Source organism: Camelus dromedarius, chromosome 15, assembly GCF_036321535.1.
Source record: "Camelus dromedarius isolate mCamDro1 chromosome 15, mCamDro1.pat, whole genome shotgun sequence".
Lineage (NCBI taxonomy): Eukaryota > Metazoa > Chordata > Mammalia > Artiodactyla > Camelidae > Camelus > Camelus dromedarius.
The window spans coordinates 8,301,021-8,319,794 of NC_087450.1; the positions used below are offsets into that span (position 1 = coordinate 8,301,021).

Below are 18,774 nucleotides of genomic sequence, written 5' to 3' on the forward strand. Positions count from 1 at the left end.
GCTGATTTATTACCCTAGTGGAATTTCTATGTTCTCAATTTTCTTTTCATTTCTAACTCTCATTTTAAATTCCTCACTTCAATCTCTTCATAAAGATATACATATATATATATATATATATATACACATACACACACACACATTTGAAAAATAGCAATGAAAAGACATAATGCTGAGTTTCAGTCAAGAGTAACTCTGGTCAATAGTGTAGGAAAGAAATTTTGCAATTATTCAGTAAGGTTTGAATTGAAAATTACCCTTTTTTCCCCACATAGTCATAAATTACTCCTTCATTGGGACAGAGAATTTAGTTACTAGTTAAAAGAGAAGCTGCTATTTAGAAATAAGTTCATGAGAGATAAAATTTCAACTTCGTGAAGTATTACAGGGACTCTCCTACATGATCTCCAGCGGAAGGTAACATCCGCAGGCGTCTTTTCCAGAACAGAGATCCGCTAATTAGCATAATCCAAGGAGAGGCTGGGGAGTCTACTCTCTGATGCCCTACACTTTTGTTTCTTCTTTTGCAACACTTTGAACTTAACTTGTTGAACATTATTTATCTAGTAAATTATTTTTAAATCCCTTCTGGTACAAGGCAGGATCCATAGTAAGTAATTAAAAAATAAAGAGTAATCCATGCTTTCAGCATAGACCTTTGAACTAATCTTATCTCTGTATGAGAGAGATGCTGAATAAACTAACCAGTAATCACTTTCCACTTTACTTTTTAGGCCATCCATTCATATGTTAAGAATCAAACTGCATAAATTTTTTTTAAAGTTTCTGCCTTGAGAAAAATGGTCATTTCATAATTCTGCAAGTGGGAATGTAAAGTAATATAAACTTTCTGGAGGACAATTGAGAGATAAGGATCAAAGATTTTTTTTTAAAGAAATATAGAATGAGGATATCTATCTATCTATATCTATATCTATATATATACATATATTGCTGTTATTTCCAAGAGTCTCATATTCCACAATATTAATGAAATTTTCTCCCCTGTAAAATCCCAAAAGGTAAGTTAGCAATTATAAGACTTCTCCTACATACCTACAGTATTAAATATAAAGAGTTCAAATATTTCTTTAAAACCAAGAAATTCAGTACCTCATGTGGCAGAGCTCTTGTTCCCACTCCACATTTTTAAGTTTTAACTGTGATTTTGCTTCTCTTGTTTTCAGCAGCTCTGTGTGTAGCCAGTTCACCTTATTTTCCATTTCTTTAATTTTTCCTCTAAGTAGTGCACAGTCAGATTCTTTAAGTTCTGTTGGTCTGAATGAATCAACTGGATCCTGAATTTTCAATAACCTATCAGAATCTGCATTAGGAAGAAAACAAAAATAGAAACAAAATATGTGAATAATTTTTGTGTATAAAGGACTGTGCATTTTCACATTCATTCATCCATACATTGAACAAATGGATATTGAGCATCTGTAACGTGGAAGACATTCTTCTAAGCTCTGCAGATATTAAAAGAATGACAAAGTAATATTATGAACATTATGCAAATAAATTTGACAATTCAGATGAAGTGGGTAAAACGCCTTGAAAGAGAGAAATTACAAAAGCTCAATTAAGAAAGAACAAATAAGCTAAAAAGCCTTCTATCTTAAAAACCAAAACAAAAGTTCTATTTAAAGACCTTAGGACAAAGAAAATTCCAGTCCCAATGGTTACACTGGTGAATTCTACCAAATATTTTAGGAAAATTTAATACTAATTCTACACAAATTCTCCTCAAAAAACGAAGAGGAAGAAATATGTCCTCATTCTATAAAACTGACATTACCTTGAATCCAAAACCAGACAAAGATATTACAAGAAAGAAAACTAATGTCATGAAAATGGAGGTAAAAATTCTAAACAAAACATTAGCGAATTAAATCCAACAATAAAGGATAATTCATCGTGACCAAGTAGGGTGTATCCCAAGAATGCAGAGCTATTTTAACACGTAAAAATCAATGTTATTCATCATATTAACAAACTAAAAAAGAGACCATATGATCATGTCAGTGGATAAAAAGAAGGCACTTGCCAAACCTCAACATCTATTCCTGATAAAAACTTCCAGCAAACTAGGAACCAAGGGAACGTCTTCACTATGACAAAGATCTGTCCTAAGCCTACAATTGACACCATATGCAACGGTGAAAAACAGAATGCTTTTCCCAGAAGGTGAGGAACTGGACAGGAGTGGCTTCTCTTACTCCTTCTATTCAGCACTGTACTGGAGCCAGTGCATCAGGCAAAATGAAGAACCAAAAGGCATCTAGATGGGAAATGAAGAGGTAAAACTGTCCACTAATCAGCGGGGAATATGATTACATGATGCAAGTCAGCTAACGCCAATCTGTGGGCCGGGTTGCTTGCTTTGGTAAATAAAGTTTTACTGAAATACAGCCACGTCCATTAACTTGTGTACTGTCTATGGCTACTCTTGTTGCAATGGTGACAGAGCTGATTAGCTGTGACAGAGAATGTGTTTATTGGCTGCAAGTCTTAAATGTGAACTATCTTTAATAAGACAGTAGTTTAAAGAAGAAAAAGCTTGACCACCTTTGGTTATGTAGAAAATCTGAGAGAATCCATAAAAAGGCTACTAGAACTAATAAATGGGTTCAGCCAGGTTGGAGGGCACAGAGTCAGTATACAGAAATAAACTGTATTTCTATCATCAGAAACTAAAATTTAAAATATATTATTTTAAAACAAATAAATAAAAATACACTACTTATAACCTCACTGAAAAATAATACAGGTAAACTCATAAAAGACGGAAAGACCCAGACACTAAAAACTAAAATATTACTGAGAAAATCAAGGAAGACCTATATAAATGGAGAAATAAACTTTGTTCGGGGTTAAAAATTCCATATTGTTAAGAAGTCAATTCTTCCCAAATTAATCTACAGCTTCAACATAATCTACATCTATTTTCCAGGACACTAGCGGACTTTTTTTTTTACACCGACAAGCTGATTCTAAAACTCGTGGAAAGAAGGGTAATAAAAGGAAACAAGATAAAGCTAGAGGACTGTGGCCTTTAACCATGGAACTGTGAGAAGCAGTAGCTGGATTTTAAGGGGGTAACAAAGACCTGAATTTTAGAAACTATCTAGAAATCATGGATGTGGTGTAGACCAAGGTTCCAGGAGGCGGACAGCACAGAAAAAAAGTCCTGAGGTGATTTCAGTGTTCTTGGAGGGAAGTAGTGATAACCTGACCTTGGGTGAAGGCATAGGAGCAGCAGAGTCAACAGAAAGCACATGGAGTGGGAACGGTCACAGACCCTGGCTGGCAGCGCACAACACGTCTGATTCTGCTTTAACACAAAGCAGGTTTCTGAGACGCAGCAGACTGTAACGTATCCGTGCTCCCTGGACAGTACTAGGTGTGCACACGTTACCACGAGATACTTAAAAAGGCTGTGTAGTCATACGGGGGTCCTACCTTTACTCTCCGGGCCAAGTTGTTCGATTAGCCTCAGGGTGTTCTTATAATCAGGGGAAAGCGACTCGCAATCCTCGGAAGCTGTCTCCGGTGCCAGAGTTAAGTCATCGAGGCCATCCACAGAATTCATCTGCTCTTTGACCTACAAATAATGCTATTTCACAGTGTCTCCAACATAGTTACAAAATATGCTCAGTGTACAGAGGTGATAGATATCCATCTTTTTATGAGAGCAAAAACACACTTCTCAAAAGAACTGATTTTTGTCAAAAGGCTAACTTTATAGGGTTTCTAAGTGATTTTTAAGTAAATGTCTCTACAACAAAGGAGGATTTTCTGTTTTTCCACTCTATCTTTTATAAATTTTTTTTACTACAGAAAAGTACTTTTATAATTAATATTTTACTATACCTGGTCCTTTTCAGTAGACGTTTTCTTTGAAAACCTGAAAAAAGAAAAAAGCAATTCATTTAAGCCAAATACTAAATATTGAAAATGCAATAAATATGTACATCTATTATTTTTTATATAAAATCTTTGCATTGATAATTTTCAATAAAAGGGATTAAACGAAACAGTAACATTAAAGGAAAAAGAAAGTATATTATATTATTAGCAAAGTACTAAATTTAGATCAAGCAGACAAGCAAAGGAAAAGGAAGAACATAACATTACTTGTATTATTTGATAGGAAAAAAATATACCAGGATTTTCTTGTTGTCTTTTTCAATAAAAACTGGCTTTTATGGCAATAAGACCTATTTGGAAAGTATTACTTAACTCCTTATATGAAAGAAACCCTTTTCTAATAACCATGATACTAGCTTTTTTGAGGACTTAGTATGCAACTGCTATGCATTATTATCAGAACTTTACATGTCTTAAAGACATTTTAATCCTCACAACAATCCTGGGAGGTAGGTAATACATTAGGTACTTTACCCAGGAAGAAAATGAGGCACAGAAAGGCTAAGTCACTAGTCAAAGCCCCTATGTCTGCCCAGAATTCCAACCCAGGCAATCTGGCTTCAATACGTGCATTTCACAATATGCTAAGAAAGTAATATTTACTTTTAAGTATTTTTAACTAATGTAGTAAATGAATCTCTATTATTATTCTATGTCTAGGTATAATTATAAATAGTAATTTCTGGGACATATGTCCAGAAGGAACCCTACTTCAAAATGACACCTGCACCCCAATGTTCATAGCAGCACTATTTACAATAGCCAAGACATGGAGACAGCCTAAATGTTCATCAACAGAGGACTGGATAAAGAAGATGTGGTATATTTATGCAATAGAATACTATTCAGCCATTAAAACCGACAACATAACGCCATTTGTAGCAAATGGATGCTCCTAGAGAATGTCATTCTAAGTGAAGTAAGCCAGAAAGAGAAAGAAAAAAACCATATGAGATCACTCATATGTGGAATCTAAAAACAAAAGCAAAACAAATACAAAACAGAAACAGACTTATAGACATAGAATACAAACTTGTGGTTGCCAAAGGGGCAGAGGATGGGAAGGGACAGACTGGGATTTCAAAATGTAGAATAGATAAACAAGATTATACTGTATAGCACAGAGAAATATAAGATCTTATGTTAGCTCACAGCAAAAAAAAATAAGTGACAATGAATATATGTATGTTCATGTGTAATTGAAAAATTGTGCTCTACACTGGAATTTGACACATTGCAAAATGACTATGGCTCAGTAAAAAATGTTAAAATAACAATAATTTCTGAATCTTAACACCCATTTTTTAAAAATAAAAAGACTTTAGACCTAGGCAATACTGGAAATCTACTTTTAATAAAGATCTGCTTTTGCTAAAGATTAATCAGCGGGCATTCATTATCCATTCAGCTGTTTGTTCATGCATTTGACATGTCCTTATGGAGCATGATGGCTTTTTTAATTTAGAACTTAGTAATCCAAAAGTAATCATCTGTGATAGACTGTTAATAGTTTATTATTCTATTGTATATAAACAAAATTTTCTCCTTCTTCCTAGAATCTAAACAAATATTAAGTTACTATAATCTGATATTTTACAATAGCATACAAAACCACAGCCACTCATGATGATACTGTCAAGGACACTATAAAATCTAGATTCATCAACGAATGATTAAACCCTATTCAGTATGGCCTAAGTGTTTGTATAGTTATTATGAGTATACAATTTTTAAAAATCTATTGACAATGGTGTAACTTTAAAGTCATTATCTGCATATTCAATTGTGTAAGAATATTACGCTTCATAACTAATAAGCCCTTACGATAAAACTATACATGAATAGTTTACTACAATGTCTTAAAGATAACACAGTACAATCAATACACTTTCTAATATCAGAAATGCAAACAAGATGAAATTGAAAAACACGTCTATGGAATCACATCCAACACCACAGACATGCTCTACAAACTACCATGTCATCATTAAAAAAAGAAAGGGAACCCCCACGAGCCCCACGTTCCCCTTCAGTTATCGCCCAGTCCTCTCCTGCCTTCCCAGGGAATGTCCTCTGAGGGGCTGTTCACACTGACTCACTGCAGCCCGGCTTCCATGGGGACATATTATTGAAACTACTTCTGGTCAAAGGCACTTGTCCTCATCTTAGCCTTTCGGCAGTGTTCCTCCGACACTGTTGAGAATTCTCTTGCCTTGGCCTTTGCACCATATGCTGCTGTTCTATTTCCAGAGAAGGTAGTCACTGCTAATACGTCTTCACCTAGAAATAAAGAATTTGTAGATTTTACCTGCCACAACCTTGATCTCCTTCACTTAAACTGCTGTTGTCATTCATGTGTAGGACACCACCAGCCAGTGAGGCAGTCTTCGCAAATACACATGAAGTCACAGATGCTTTTAATGTCCGTTTTCCACTTTCATTCTTCTTTACTTCCGTCATATACGAGCCAGAACAGCTACTGTAAAACAATCCATAAAAAAGCTAATTTTTAAAAAATAATTCTACTGATAAATTAAAAAACAATTTTTTGTAAAATTTCAACTCTTACCCATCTTCAATCATTTATTAATTCACAAAATGGTTATCAAGTGCCAACCATATGCAAGGAAACAAATTCTTGCTTCAAAGACAGATACACAATTATGATACAATGTGATACACAAGAGCTGACATGTGGAAAGTAAAGTGAGCAGAAGGAAGGCTTTACAGAAGAGGGGAAATAAACAGGAGGTCATGAGCAAAAGAGACAGGAGGAAATTATTCTACTTAAGAGATTAGAATGTGAGCACAAAGATCAGGCACATGGCATTTAGGTGTGTCCTGGGAACCTGGAAGGAAGAGTACAAAATACATGGAAACAAGTAGAGAGATGAGTCTGGGAAGAAATTCTGAACAATATCCAGGAAAATAATACTCACCTACTGTTGAACACTGATCTAGGCTTACCTATCAGAATTTCCCTTCTTCCTCTGCTGAGTTAATCCTTTGTAATAACTGCCATCACACATGGTTTCTGATCCTTTCAGTTCACTACTTTTGTTCCTGTTCTCTTCTACTTCAACCTTTAGTGAAATTAGTGAAAGTTTGATACAAAGGGTAATTATCACTTTATTCATTATAAAGGATTTTTTTCATTCATTTTATCATTTGACTCAGAGTTTGCCCTGATTTCAATTGATTAAAATATTTTTGTGCTTATTTTAATTTTATCATTTCAAGTCACTGAAATGTTTGTAAATTCTGCTTCTTTCTCTTTGAGGAAAAGAAACAATTTCCAAAATTTCAAAAAGGACTTTCTGTGTGTTGTGCTCTTACATCCACTCTTCCCCATGTGAATGGCAGAGACAAAGAAATAAAAAGACAAAGGCATAAAATTTGTCCTCTTCTGTCTTTACCACCTAGATTTTGCTTTAAACAGCCAGATTTAGAAGATGTCACACCTTGGTGCTTCAGTAAGAGAAAGGAAACATTCTTCTTTCTGTGCTAAAGCTATCCTTTCCCCACTACTTTTTATAATTCTTGTTTCATTTGGGTCCTGGGGTATCAAAAAAGTGGTGTTTAATAAAATATATAAACCCAAGTTTACTGAAAGGAGCAGAGTGAAACTGATGAATTGCCAGTAAGTGTGGAATTCTGCAAAAGGAATAATGCTTCCCAATTTCACATTCAATAACTATGATCATTTTATAGCTCGATGGCATAGGAGTAACAAATGATCTACTTTAGCCCCACTGTTTACTGATAATGGGAACACAACCAAGAAAGTTTAAGTGATTTGTCCAAATTCCCTAAAGCAGTATTCCCCAGCATTTTACGGTGTCAAAAGAGATCATATGGTTCTGTAACACTGAACCTAATAAGCTACCAAATAAATTAATCAAACTGATCAGATAAGTTAAAAGTGTGACTTTGGCAAAGTTGGGGGCAGAGTCATCTCCTTTTTCTATTAAAGGAGAATACCTTCAGATTTCTATCTTTAACACTCTTTGCACTTCACACAAAAGAACACACACATTTTAAAAATCTATTACTAGAAGTAAAAAGAAAGATCATTCAGTGCATCTCAAAACTGAAGTTTTCTCCTTTGGAGATAAATACTGAATTTTTTTTGCTGAGAGTTCGTACTACCTATATGACAAAATCATACACGTCAAAACTTACTACATTTTATTAAATAATACAATGTAAGTGTCTGACTCAACAGAAACACCCAAAAGTGGTGATTCAAGAATATGTGGGAGCACATGTATTTGTTCTTAAGAATATCTCAAAGTGGCCATGATGGAATTCTGAGTTTCAGTGATCAGTAAGACAGATAAGCCCGCACTCACTAAAGCACAATACACGGATCACTTTAGTGGGAGTGTGTGCTTATATCTCTTCTCTCAGTCACTGCTTTCTTCCCATTCTATGAAGTGCAACTTAAATTTAAGCCAATAGATTAAAACAAAAAAACAAAACCCTTGAGATTATATTTCCTAAGCCATTTCACTTGCGTTTATTCTGGCTCAGGTCACGTGGCACACAGCCGAATTACTTTCCCACTTCATACGAAAGACTGGCACAGAGACTTAGGTTGACTAAAGAACAAAACCCAGGAAAATACTTCCCTGAATTCCTGTTATTTAGATGGCAGAAATAGTCTGTTTCTACACGATTACATATTTAGATGACACCGTTTTATACATAGGCTATTTTCATAAGTGGAAAATCAGATCAAATATGGATCAGAATGGAAGAGATTATTGATAAAGAGATAAGACAGAGTAGCAGCAAAGGAACCTCTACCTCTTTCTGAAGCTGAATTTTCTTTTTCCAAAGCCAGGAATTCTACTTGTAACATGCCTACCTCATTCTTAAACCTTTGCATATCTTGGCCTAAATCTTTTAGATATACTTTGGATGTTCTGTTACCATTTGATGGAGAAGAACTCACATTTCCTAATTCAGGGTCCATGATTTTAGAGTTATTAGAACCGCAGTTATCTGCAAGCAATGGCTTCTGCAGCTGGTCTTGAATTGGTTTGGTTTTCTTATAAGTATTTGAAACAGCAAACATATTGTGATTTTTTATTTGAATTATGTGTTTCATCTCACTGGAGCGGGCAAGCCACAAACCAAAAAGGCTTTCAGTATCACTTACCTGAGGTGCATGTCCAATGTCTGATTTCCAGTGAGTATTTTGGTTCCTTGTCTGTATTCTTTTTGTAGCAAATTCTTGGTCTTCTTTCACTTTAAATGGAACTCGGTTCCTTACTTCATTTTCTCTATCATTATAAAAACTCCCCTCATTTTTGTTAAAAACATGTTCAGTGTCTGGTTTATCACTTCCATCTAACTTATTTTCATTTAAATAAAGTTTTGAAGATGACTGGCAACCATACTCTGTTGACTCAGACTTAGAATAAGATGGAAGAACATTTTCAAGACTGGGCTCTTTGTGTTCAGAGAATGCCTGGAATCCTACAGAGACAGAGGCTCCAGGTGCATCTTTTTCCTCACAATCAAATATATTATCTGTCACAGTGGAAAGTAGTTCCTTTAAATCACCATCTAGTTCAGAGTCGTCACATAGTGACTCTACCTTACGATGAAAAGTGATTTTACATTTTTCATCGATTTTACTGATTTTCTGATTTGACTTCTTTGTGATAAATTCTGAATTATTTTTCCAGTCCAATCTGCCTTGTTTGACCCACATGTCCTCATGTTTCTCCATACAAGAATGTTTTGAAGATACAGGTACGTCCTTTCTGTCATGTTCCATATTCATTTCTGGTTCTCTAGGCATTTTTTGCAGATGCACAAGTGAAAGATTAATCTGCTTGATTTGATCTTCAGATTTCTTTTCTTTCACAGTACACGCTTGTAAAACACATTTATCCTTAAGTAGTCAAGTATGGATAAAGAAAAAATAGAAAATAAATAAAATTTAACAAACCAATCTATGTTTGGCTACTCACAAACTAAGAAGTGAAACATAACTTGCCTTAGCCTTGAAATAGGAGAAAAACAAGAACACAGAAACCTAACTTTGTCACTGTTTGTTTGAACTAAACAATTCACACATGTTAAATCTAGCAAGAATTAGAGATTAGATTTTTAACATTTCAAAGATTTCCTCACTAAAAAATATCTCACCTCTCATACCTTAAATAGTGAGCCCCTCCAGTGCACGTAAAGATTTTTTTTTAAAGGACTAATAACTGGAGAATAAGCAAACTGCAAATTATTAGGAGCCAAAATCAATTAACATCAATCAGAAAGAGGAACAAATTCCTGAATTTTAATGCAAACGATATGATAGTGATCTATCTCAATATGTATTCTCTGCATCCACCGAGCTATATTGTACTCTAACATTCACTAGTGAGAGTGAATAAAAGAATTTTTAATAATACTTGCCGATTTCCTACCCTGAAATGAAATAAGTTAGAAAGTTTTTGTTTGTTCCCTAACAGCAAAGGTCCAATCCTGGAAGGTCTGATTCTCTTACTAGGCAGTTGGGTTGACTCTATGACCCCTATTCTCTCCCTGACTGTAGATTCTGAAATCGATTACATAGAGATCACAAGACAGAAGAACTCTTTCATCTTGGCATTAATGACTTGCAATTTGAAACTGCGAATTTTGGACCACTAAGAATGACTGTTCCTTACATGAAACTAACTCGGTGGCCATCACTGCTATATTATTTACAATTTCAACTGCTTAATCACATGATTTAATATTTGATATCACCTTCTTTATCATGTGACGATGTTATAAAAATGGAAGATGTAAACAATACTCAGGAAGGTTTTTTGCCTCAATTTCAAGGATAAAGTTTAACTATAAATTATTATAGATCCTAACAATACTTTAAGTTTTGTAATTAGATAAAATGCTATTAAAAACTAAATATTAAGTAATTATTTATTGACTCTAAAAGTCTAGTTTGAAAGGCAATTTCTTTTGAACTGTGTTATTAAAGCACAGAAAACAGTATTAAACATAAAATTTAAATTTATGTTTTTACATACCTGTGAGTGGTTATTTTCACTTCCATCAAGTCTTTCTTGCTCTTCCTCAGAAGTCCTTTCTAAGTCTAGGTCTGCTGAAAAATGAATATGCTTAGTTAAAATTCACTACTTAGAACAGCTACATAAAAGGCATCATCTTTATAAAAACATAAAACACATTTCATCAATTGACAGTTTAAATTAAGCTTAATCTTTAGCTGGATATTTACTTCTTTAAGAAATATTTCTAATTATTTAAAACTTCAACAAATATTTGGGAAATACTAGATGTTACCAGATTAAAGGCAAACATCTCAAAGTTTCACTCACAAACTGATTCACCAGACATGAACAAAACAAAGAAAAATAAAACAAAATTTAAAAATACAGTAGAAATATACAAAGTCACGATAGACTCTATTCTCTACCTCCTAACAGTACCTTTTTAACAACATACCAAGCTTCAAGAGCAATGTTATTCATGGTTTCCAAGATTACTGTTACTTTTTATGCTTTTATCTTTCCTTAATCTGAAACGTTTCCCTCTATTGTTCTGACAAGTTCCTTTTCCTCTTTGAAGACTCAGCTGCTCTGTGAAGTCCTCCTTGATTACAGCTGTCTTTCTGCAGAGACACAGGGATCTCTTTCCTTGGAGTTACCTTGGTACTTCACAGGTTTTTCTAGTGTGTCTTCACCAGCTGAACTGTTAATTATTTCTTTACATGTCTATCCTCTTTGCTCCTCTGCTGCAGAGGACAAACTCTTAAAAGTATCTTTGTATAGACAGTATTTATTAGAAAAACTTTTGCTTGTCGTCACTACTATAGGAGGTAACTGAGAATCTTTTGTAAATATGACATTAATTCTAAAGAAAGAAAAGATAAAACTATAGGAGCAAAAAAGTATTGTATGACTTATTACTACAGCTCTGATTATATCACTAATTAAGGCACTAAATTAATTGGTATGTAAAGTAGAACACATATTAGATGTGGTTAATCAACAGACTGGGTATCCTAGAAGAATTAGAATTGACATTCCATATATTATTTTTAAGTGACAAAGCACTCCTTAAAAACCAGTATCCTTTTCGACCTATAAATCCATTAAAAATAATAAAACAAGCTGATATACCATGTGGACACAGTTAAGAAGGAGGTCCTGTGTAGCAAATTCCCAATGTCTGCCACTACTGCTGGGAAAGCCACTTCTAAAATACAGAAAGGCAGAGAATATACTAGAAATATTTTGGTAATTTAGTTGCAGAGGTGCTTTTTCAGTTACACTGAATGTAAGCTATAACAAACATTTATAAATTCAGAGCTAGATAAAAACAAAGCTAAGAAACCGTATTTTCAGAAGGGAATCATTGGATGTCCACCTAGGTTTCCCAACTAGTCACAAAGCTCTAGCCATCACCCTCCTACCCGCTCTCAGGACTGTGCTAAATACTAGTCTGAACGAACTTACTTTCTCCTAATTCTCTTTGCTATTTAATATGCTGCTTTGGTCAGATGGTGAATGTAAATGTCATGCCAAAAGGTACTGTCTGGTTGTAGGTTGCATAAAAGGAGTAAACACAAAGGAGATCCTGCCACAAAATGATTTCTGCAAAGACAGAGTGTGGTGAAGCCACGCACAGGTAGACTATGGCTAGCTCTCTATGCTGCTTTATTACCTTCTTTGCTGCTGCTTTTCTCTGGCAGCTGTGATTCACACAGGCCACGGAGCGCTGCATTTTCTGACAGACACACAGCTCCAATACTCATCCCGTCTTTATCTACTAGGGCCATCTGCCTCAGTTCTGTGGGTGCTGACTGGTTTGTGGTCACTGATTGCGATACCAACGGACATTTATCAACTTTCAAATGCTCGGCTCTTTGACCAGCCTCATTATTGAGGCTAAAACTAGTAGAATCCCCGTCTGAAGGATCTGAAAACAAAGTTTCCACTTATTAAAATGTGAGTAACAATACAAACTTGACTAACTTGTATGAATTCTCTTCCCAGAGCAGCAGCCCCACGTCCTCCTCTCCCCCCAAATGCACTGCTCCTTCCCAGCTGGTTGTACTTTACATATCATTGCTGTTCACATAGGGAACCACTGTCTCTCTTTTTTCTACTTTTAGTTTCCTAGTATTACTTATTTGGATTCACTCATCACTCTCTATAAAACAGTCTATATTCCATAAGAGCTTTATGAATAATTATGATTCTTCAACATATGAATTTTTTCATTAACAAAATGTATGTCTAAACCAGCCATTTACCAGACGTTTAAATATGCATGACAGTATTTTGTCCTAGAGACATGGGCTGGCTTTAAGAAAACTTTTACTGAATGGTACTACTTACTTTACAATGAGAGTCTTTCCTCAATGTACCAATATCTTCAGAATTCCTATCTTAAGCCTTGGATAAACATCATAAATTTATATAAGAAAGGATAGCCTTGAGTGACTAATTTTTTCCATATAAAAATAGGGTAAGTCTAGGTTCAAACTAGATCCAAAGAGTACAGAGTGCCACGAGACAGGAAATATATAACAAAAGTGTTTTCCTTTTTTTTAAAAGAATTAAGTTGTCAGATTTAAACTTTTAGAGACAAGTTAAAGAAAAAAAAGGCAAGAAATGTAGAAGTGAACTTTAAAGCCCACTTCATCACAAGGGCCCCTTTATCATTTCACATCCATGAACCCTGTTTAAAACAGCAGTTCTCAAGTGCCATCTGAGAAGCCCTGAAGCCCCAAGTTCCCTCCATCTAGGGAGTCCAGGAGGTCAAAACTAATTTCACAATAATAATGCTATTTTCATTCTCATTCTCTGTTAAGTGTGCAGTGGTTTCCAGATACATGACATGTGATAGCATCATAGCTCTAATGGCTAATGGAATGTTTGTGTGTGCTTGTTTTTTAAATCTTTCAGTTTTATTTTCTAATATACTAAACATCAATAGATACAACCCACTTAAAAGTTCTTCAGAATTCTCAATAATTTTTAATAGTATAAAAAATATCCTAAACCCCAAGACTTTTAGGATTATTGTTTTAAAAGATCATGTCTACCAAATACTAAGGTAGGACTAATAACTTCCATCATTTTTAATAATCAAAGACACCACACACACACACACACACTCTCTTTCTCTTAATCAAAACATCCAGTTGGCTTAAGATCTTTGAGCTAGGGAAATAGCTCAGTGGTAGAGCACATGCTTAGCATGCACAAGGTTCTGGGTTCAATCCCTAGGACCTCCATTAATAAATAAATATAGAAATAAATATCATCAATGTGATAGCACTAGATGAAATAATTAAAAGTGAAATATGACTGACATGTTAGCAAGTGAAGCTTTACCCTACGTAAAGGTCAGAATTCAATTAAGCATTTTAAAACTGGAAAAATCTTAGAACCTAATAGTCAATCTCTCAGAATCCCCGAGAAGTATAGGGACTCCAAACTGAGCACTTTAGTGTCTCCCAACATCAATAGAAACATCCAAGTCAAAGCTGACATTTTTAAACTCTTTCTTATGCTTATATATATTTTTCAAACATGGATACCAATAATAACATCTGCCTTAATTATGTCATCTTTCAATTAAATTTGAAAAAATAAAAGGAATTAGGAATAAGAAGACTGTACTTCATTTCAGAGTTAAATTTGTATTACAAAATTTACCTGATTTGAATCTGTGTAAATTCTTCATTTCTCCTGTTTTTTTAGGAACAGAATCTTTCACTCCAACTGCAGGCTGAATGGTTTTTGAAACAAACCAATTAGTAGTGTACATTTGATACAATCTGTAGTAATAATTCAAGGAGGGGAGGGTCTAGCTCAGTGGTAGAGTGACTGCTTAGCAGTGCATGAGGTCCTAAGCTAAATTCCCAGTACCCTCATTAAAAAAAAAAAAATTCAAGATAAAAGTATAAAAGTTTTTACCTTCAGGTGAGGATATTTTTCAGTAGAATCTAAAAGCCAAAAGGGACACATAATCAATTATATGTAAATATGAAAGCCAACTATCCAGTCATGCAGTTAGTACTGAGTGCAATCCTCATGCTTGCTTTGGAAATTAGGTTCACATTAGGTTATTAGGTTTCGGTGTTTTGTTTTTCAGGGGCAGTTAGGACAGCAACAAGACAGAAATATGAATCCATTATAGATACTGAATAAAGAGCAGGAATATAGGTTTAACAAAACATGCAGTTAAGATTTCAAAAATACAATTATGTTTCAAATGACTTTATAAAATAGAAACGTGCACATATACAAATGTGAACATGCTGCCTGAGGAGGAGAAAAGCGATCTTTAATCAGAAGAACAAGTCACAGCTCCAAGAAGACAAATGTGAAAGCTGATGGTAAAATGCAAAAGCACATCTTTCATGCAACTGACACCATTAGACTACAAGTATTTATCATGCTCTTCAATTTGTCCTGTAATTTAGGAAGTCCAGTTGTGATGGCAGTTCATTTGAATGTGCAATTCACTTCTCGTCAGAGAAAGTGTTATGAATTGATCAGCTTGGATACACACTTGTAGAATAATCGTTCATAAAAATATTCATTTTTTCCCATACCCATGTGGGCTATTGGTATGCCTACATTTCTTGGATCCTCTATCCATCAAAGTTTCTTGATCCACTCATGCAAGAAAGAATGTATACTGAGTTTTCAATATTGAAATCTGGTGATCAAAAAAAAATTTCATTGCCACAGAATTATTAGACGTTAAGTCTTTTTTATTTCAAAACCTGTGTAGTATTCGCTAAAAATAACAACTTTAGCATTTATGGAATGAATCCTATTAACTTCTTTTATTTCCAAAATTGGTTTGGTAAATCAGGCTAATGTTTAAAAGGATTTTTGTGATACAAATATCTTATCAAAAAATTAGGTATCATTAAAATAAAAAACAACAGAGCCAATGCTTCATATTCAAAATTAACCTCACTTGAATAACCAATACCAATACAACATGTATCTTTGAAGCCTGATAGGAGGAGTGGCTGTGGTTTACCCCAATTCTAGGCCCCCTCCTGATTCCAGTATTCTCTGGAGTGGCAGCGATCTAACCTGGCTTCAGTGCAAATATACTGACGCCATCGAAAAGGAGTTCTCTCAAGTTTCCCCCTCAATTCCAAAATCACCTACCTGCGGCCTTTTTCCCCTCCTTCCTTCCTTTCACTTTCCTCTTCAAAGGTACCTCTAGATCTGTGGTCTTAATTCTCCCCCTTCTCTATTCTTTGGACGGATGATGCCCACCACTTCTTTTCCCTCTCTGCTCAGCAGCAATATCTTACATCTCTAATTTCTACTTCAACTCTTTGCCTCGCTCTGGCTACGAACGTGCTCAGAAAGAAAAACAAAATCATGCTTTTCCTTGATGCTGTTGTGTCTAATTCCCCAGTGGCTCTTCTTCCAGATTCCCCTAAACACAAGTCTACCTTCTGAGCGTGATCTGAAGACCAGTAACAAGGGCTTCACCTGAGAGCTTGTTAGAAATGCAGACCCACTGCTCAGAATGTGCACTTTTCACTGGGTCCCCAGGTGACTGAGTAAAATGTGAGAAAGTCTGGTCTATACCGAGTCTGCTTCTACAGCACTCGGACTTAACTGATCCTTCTGAAATCCAGCCGCACGCGTCTCACTGTAACACTTCCCCAAAAGCTGCATCAGGAATTGTAGACTTTTTAGTGGACTCTTTACCAGGCTCCAGCTCCCCTGCCCTCTTCCTCTTTCCCACTCTCTTCTGTTGGCCTATGAGACACCATCCTATAAGGCAGCAACACGCTGCATGATACGAAGATCCAGACATTGGCAGCTGACCACACACGCCTGTGCTCACCCACGGCAGGCACACGAAGCTCTGCGTGATCAGGTACCGCAGTCCTCACTGCCTTCCTAACGGTCAGGGGACAGGGGAGTGGAACATTCTGCTGTTTCCCGGACAAGCTTTGGTGCTGGAAGCAGCTTACTTCATACCCATCTCATTTCAAACAATCCTCTTCCTTCTTCTAAAGAACTATTCTACATTCATTACCACCTCCTGCCAGGGACCCCCCCTTTTCCTTCATTTACTCCCCTCCTCTCTACCTCTCTCATTCTTCGCTCCCTCCTTCCCTCCTCCTGATTTCCTCACTGTCCTCAGGTCACAGCATCTTGAAAGAAAGCTAACAACTGAGCTCCTTAAACAGCATTCTAGTTTAATCTGTTGCTGACACCTGGTAAGATACACAACTTACTTCCTTTCTTCCTTTTTCTCTCACTATACGTTCAACAGGTGATTTTCTTTGGCTGAGAGAATAGAGCCAAATCCATGTTTTAAATCAACATTCTGTCAAATGACTTTTTTTATAAAATACAGTGCTTACTTTCTATTTGTCCATTTAATGTATTTTTTTCTCCTAGACCTGCAGCTCCAGATAAATGATCAACATGGTTCGGTAGTTGAATCTCAGACGTACTCTGTTAAAATTAATATTAATAATGAGTTGCATAAAGATTTCCTGATCCCTTTCTAAGAAAATATGTTTCCTATCATTATTTTTTAATTTCCTACTTTAAAAGCAATTAGAACTTTAAAAGCAATTAGATTTAAAAACAAAATAAGCATATCCTGGAAACCCAAACATTTAAATAGAAAATTTCATATACACTCTCTAGATCAAGTCTATCTTTTATCTCCAGTTGGCTTTTGACTCTGTAAACTGAGCATGGAAAGCCAGAGCAAATATTTTCATAGACAAAATACTGACCTACGTGCAGATTTCAACAAAGAATTAACTTCAAAACACCTAATTCCATTTTGCATTCATCGACAAAAGAAGAGGACATTTTAAAAAATGCATATTTTTATATGTATAACTAAATTGCCTTGCAGTACACTTGAAACTAACATTATAAACTGACTACACTTCAATAAAAAGTAAAATTGAAAATATACATATTTAAATATATTCTTTAATAAGTATACGTGCTATAAATTTAAAATGTTTCTTAGGACAGATACTGTTTTTAATACTAAAATAACATTCTTGGCATGAAAAGAAGCCTTGGAGTCTGTCATGTTGAGTATCAACAGAACACTGTGGAAACTGCTACATTTCAGTAAACAAAGGCTTAGCAGAATCTAACTATTATTTGATAAAACTTTTATTGATAGGAAAAATACTTGAATAAAGTACCAAAGTAGAAAGAAAAACATTTATGTTTAAATTTACAGCAGAGAAATTTTAAATGTAGCTATGCAGCTCTTCAAAAAAGTACCATAAGCTTTACCTTACTTAGGGAAGAATAAGAACACTGTTTAGTGACCACCCGCATGTGCCAGGCCCTTATGATGCACATTCTCTTCTCTACACACAATAATAAAAGTGATTCTAAGGACGGTTACACACTTGCTGCTTCCTGGCCACTCCAAGATGCTGGAGCACCGTGATGAGCAGATGGGACCCGCTGTTCTCTCTGTCTGGAACAACCCTCCCCTGGACCTTCGTGTGACTGGCTCCTTCCTGTCGGTCACCTGGCAGCTTCGGTCACACTCAGCTCTTTTCTACCTAAATTCCACCCTTACTCCACCCCTGTCCTAACTACAAACTCCCCCACTGTTGTCTAACCTAATGTTCTCCACGTTCCTTATGTGAAGGACTTACTGTCCCTGATAAAGGGTTGCTGCTTACTTGTTCTTCTGTTCCTGCCACTACAGCCTAACCCCTCAACTACTACATTCGGTGTCTAACTGCCTTGGTGCTAGTTGGTGTTCAGCAACAGGAATTTATTTAAGGTCAAAACATCTAAAGTCCCCAGAAGGCGTCAA

The 18,774-nt window shown here is 35.4% G+C and overlaps 1 protein-coding gene across 22 annotated transcripts in view; it reads right to left on the reverse strand.

Annotated features, from left to right (window-relative positions):
* Positions 1 to 18,774, reverse strand: part of LOC116151746 (coiled-coil domain-containing protein 144A-like) — a 120,720-nt gene that overhangs the window by 19,453 nt on the left and 82,493 nt on the right. For 17 of the 22 annotated variants that reach the window (XM_064494334.1, XM_064494326.1, XM_064494329.1 and 14 more), the window contains 11 exons: positions 17,330 to 17,423; positions 14,895 to 14,923; positions 14,634 to 14,706; positions 12,631 to 12,885; positions 10,974 to 11,047; positions 9,095 to 9,835; positions 6,898 to 7,013; positions 6,239 to 6,409; positions 3,874 to 3,907; positions 3,463 to 3,604; positions 1,114 to 1,324 (listed from right to left, as the gene is read on the reverse strand). In XM_064494334.1, the coding sequence (XP_064350404.1) occupies positions 1,114 to 1,324; positions 3,463 to 3,604; positions 3,874 to 3,907; positions 6,239 to 6,409; positions 6,898 to 7,013; positions 9,095 to 9,835; positions 10,974 to 11,047; positions 12,631 to 12,885; positions 14,634 to 14,706; positions 14,895 to 14,923; positions 17,330 to 17,423 (1,940 nt within the window). Of the gene's footprint in view, positions 1 to 1,113; positions 1,325 to 3,462; positions 3,605 to 3,873; positions 3,908 to 6,238; positions 6,410 to 6,897; positions 7,014 to 9,094; positions 9,836 to 10,973; positions 11,048 to 12,630; positions 12,886 to 14,633; positions 14,707 to 14,894; positions 14,924 to 15,560; positions 15,643 to 17,329; positions 17,424 to 18,774 lie in introns of those variants that run through there. The other 5 variants (XM_064494342.1, XM_064494332.1, XM_064494336.1 and 2 more) reach the window with 5 other exon arrangements.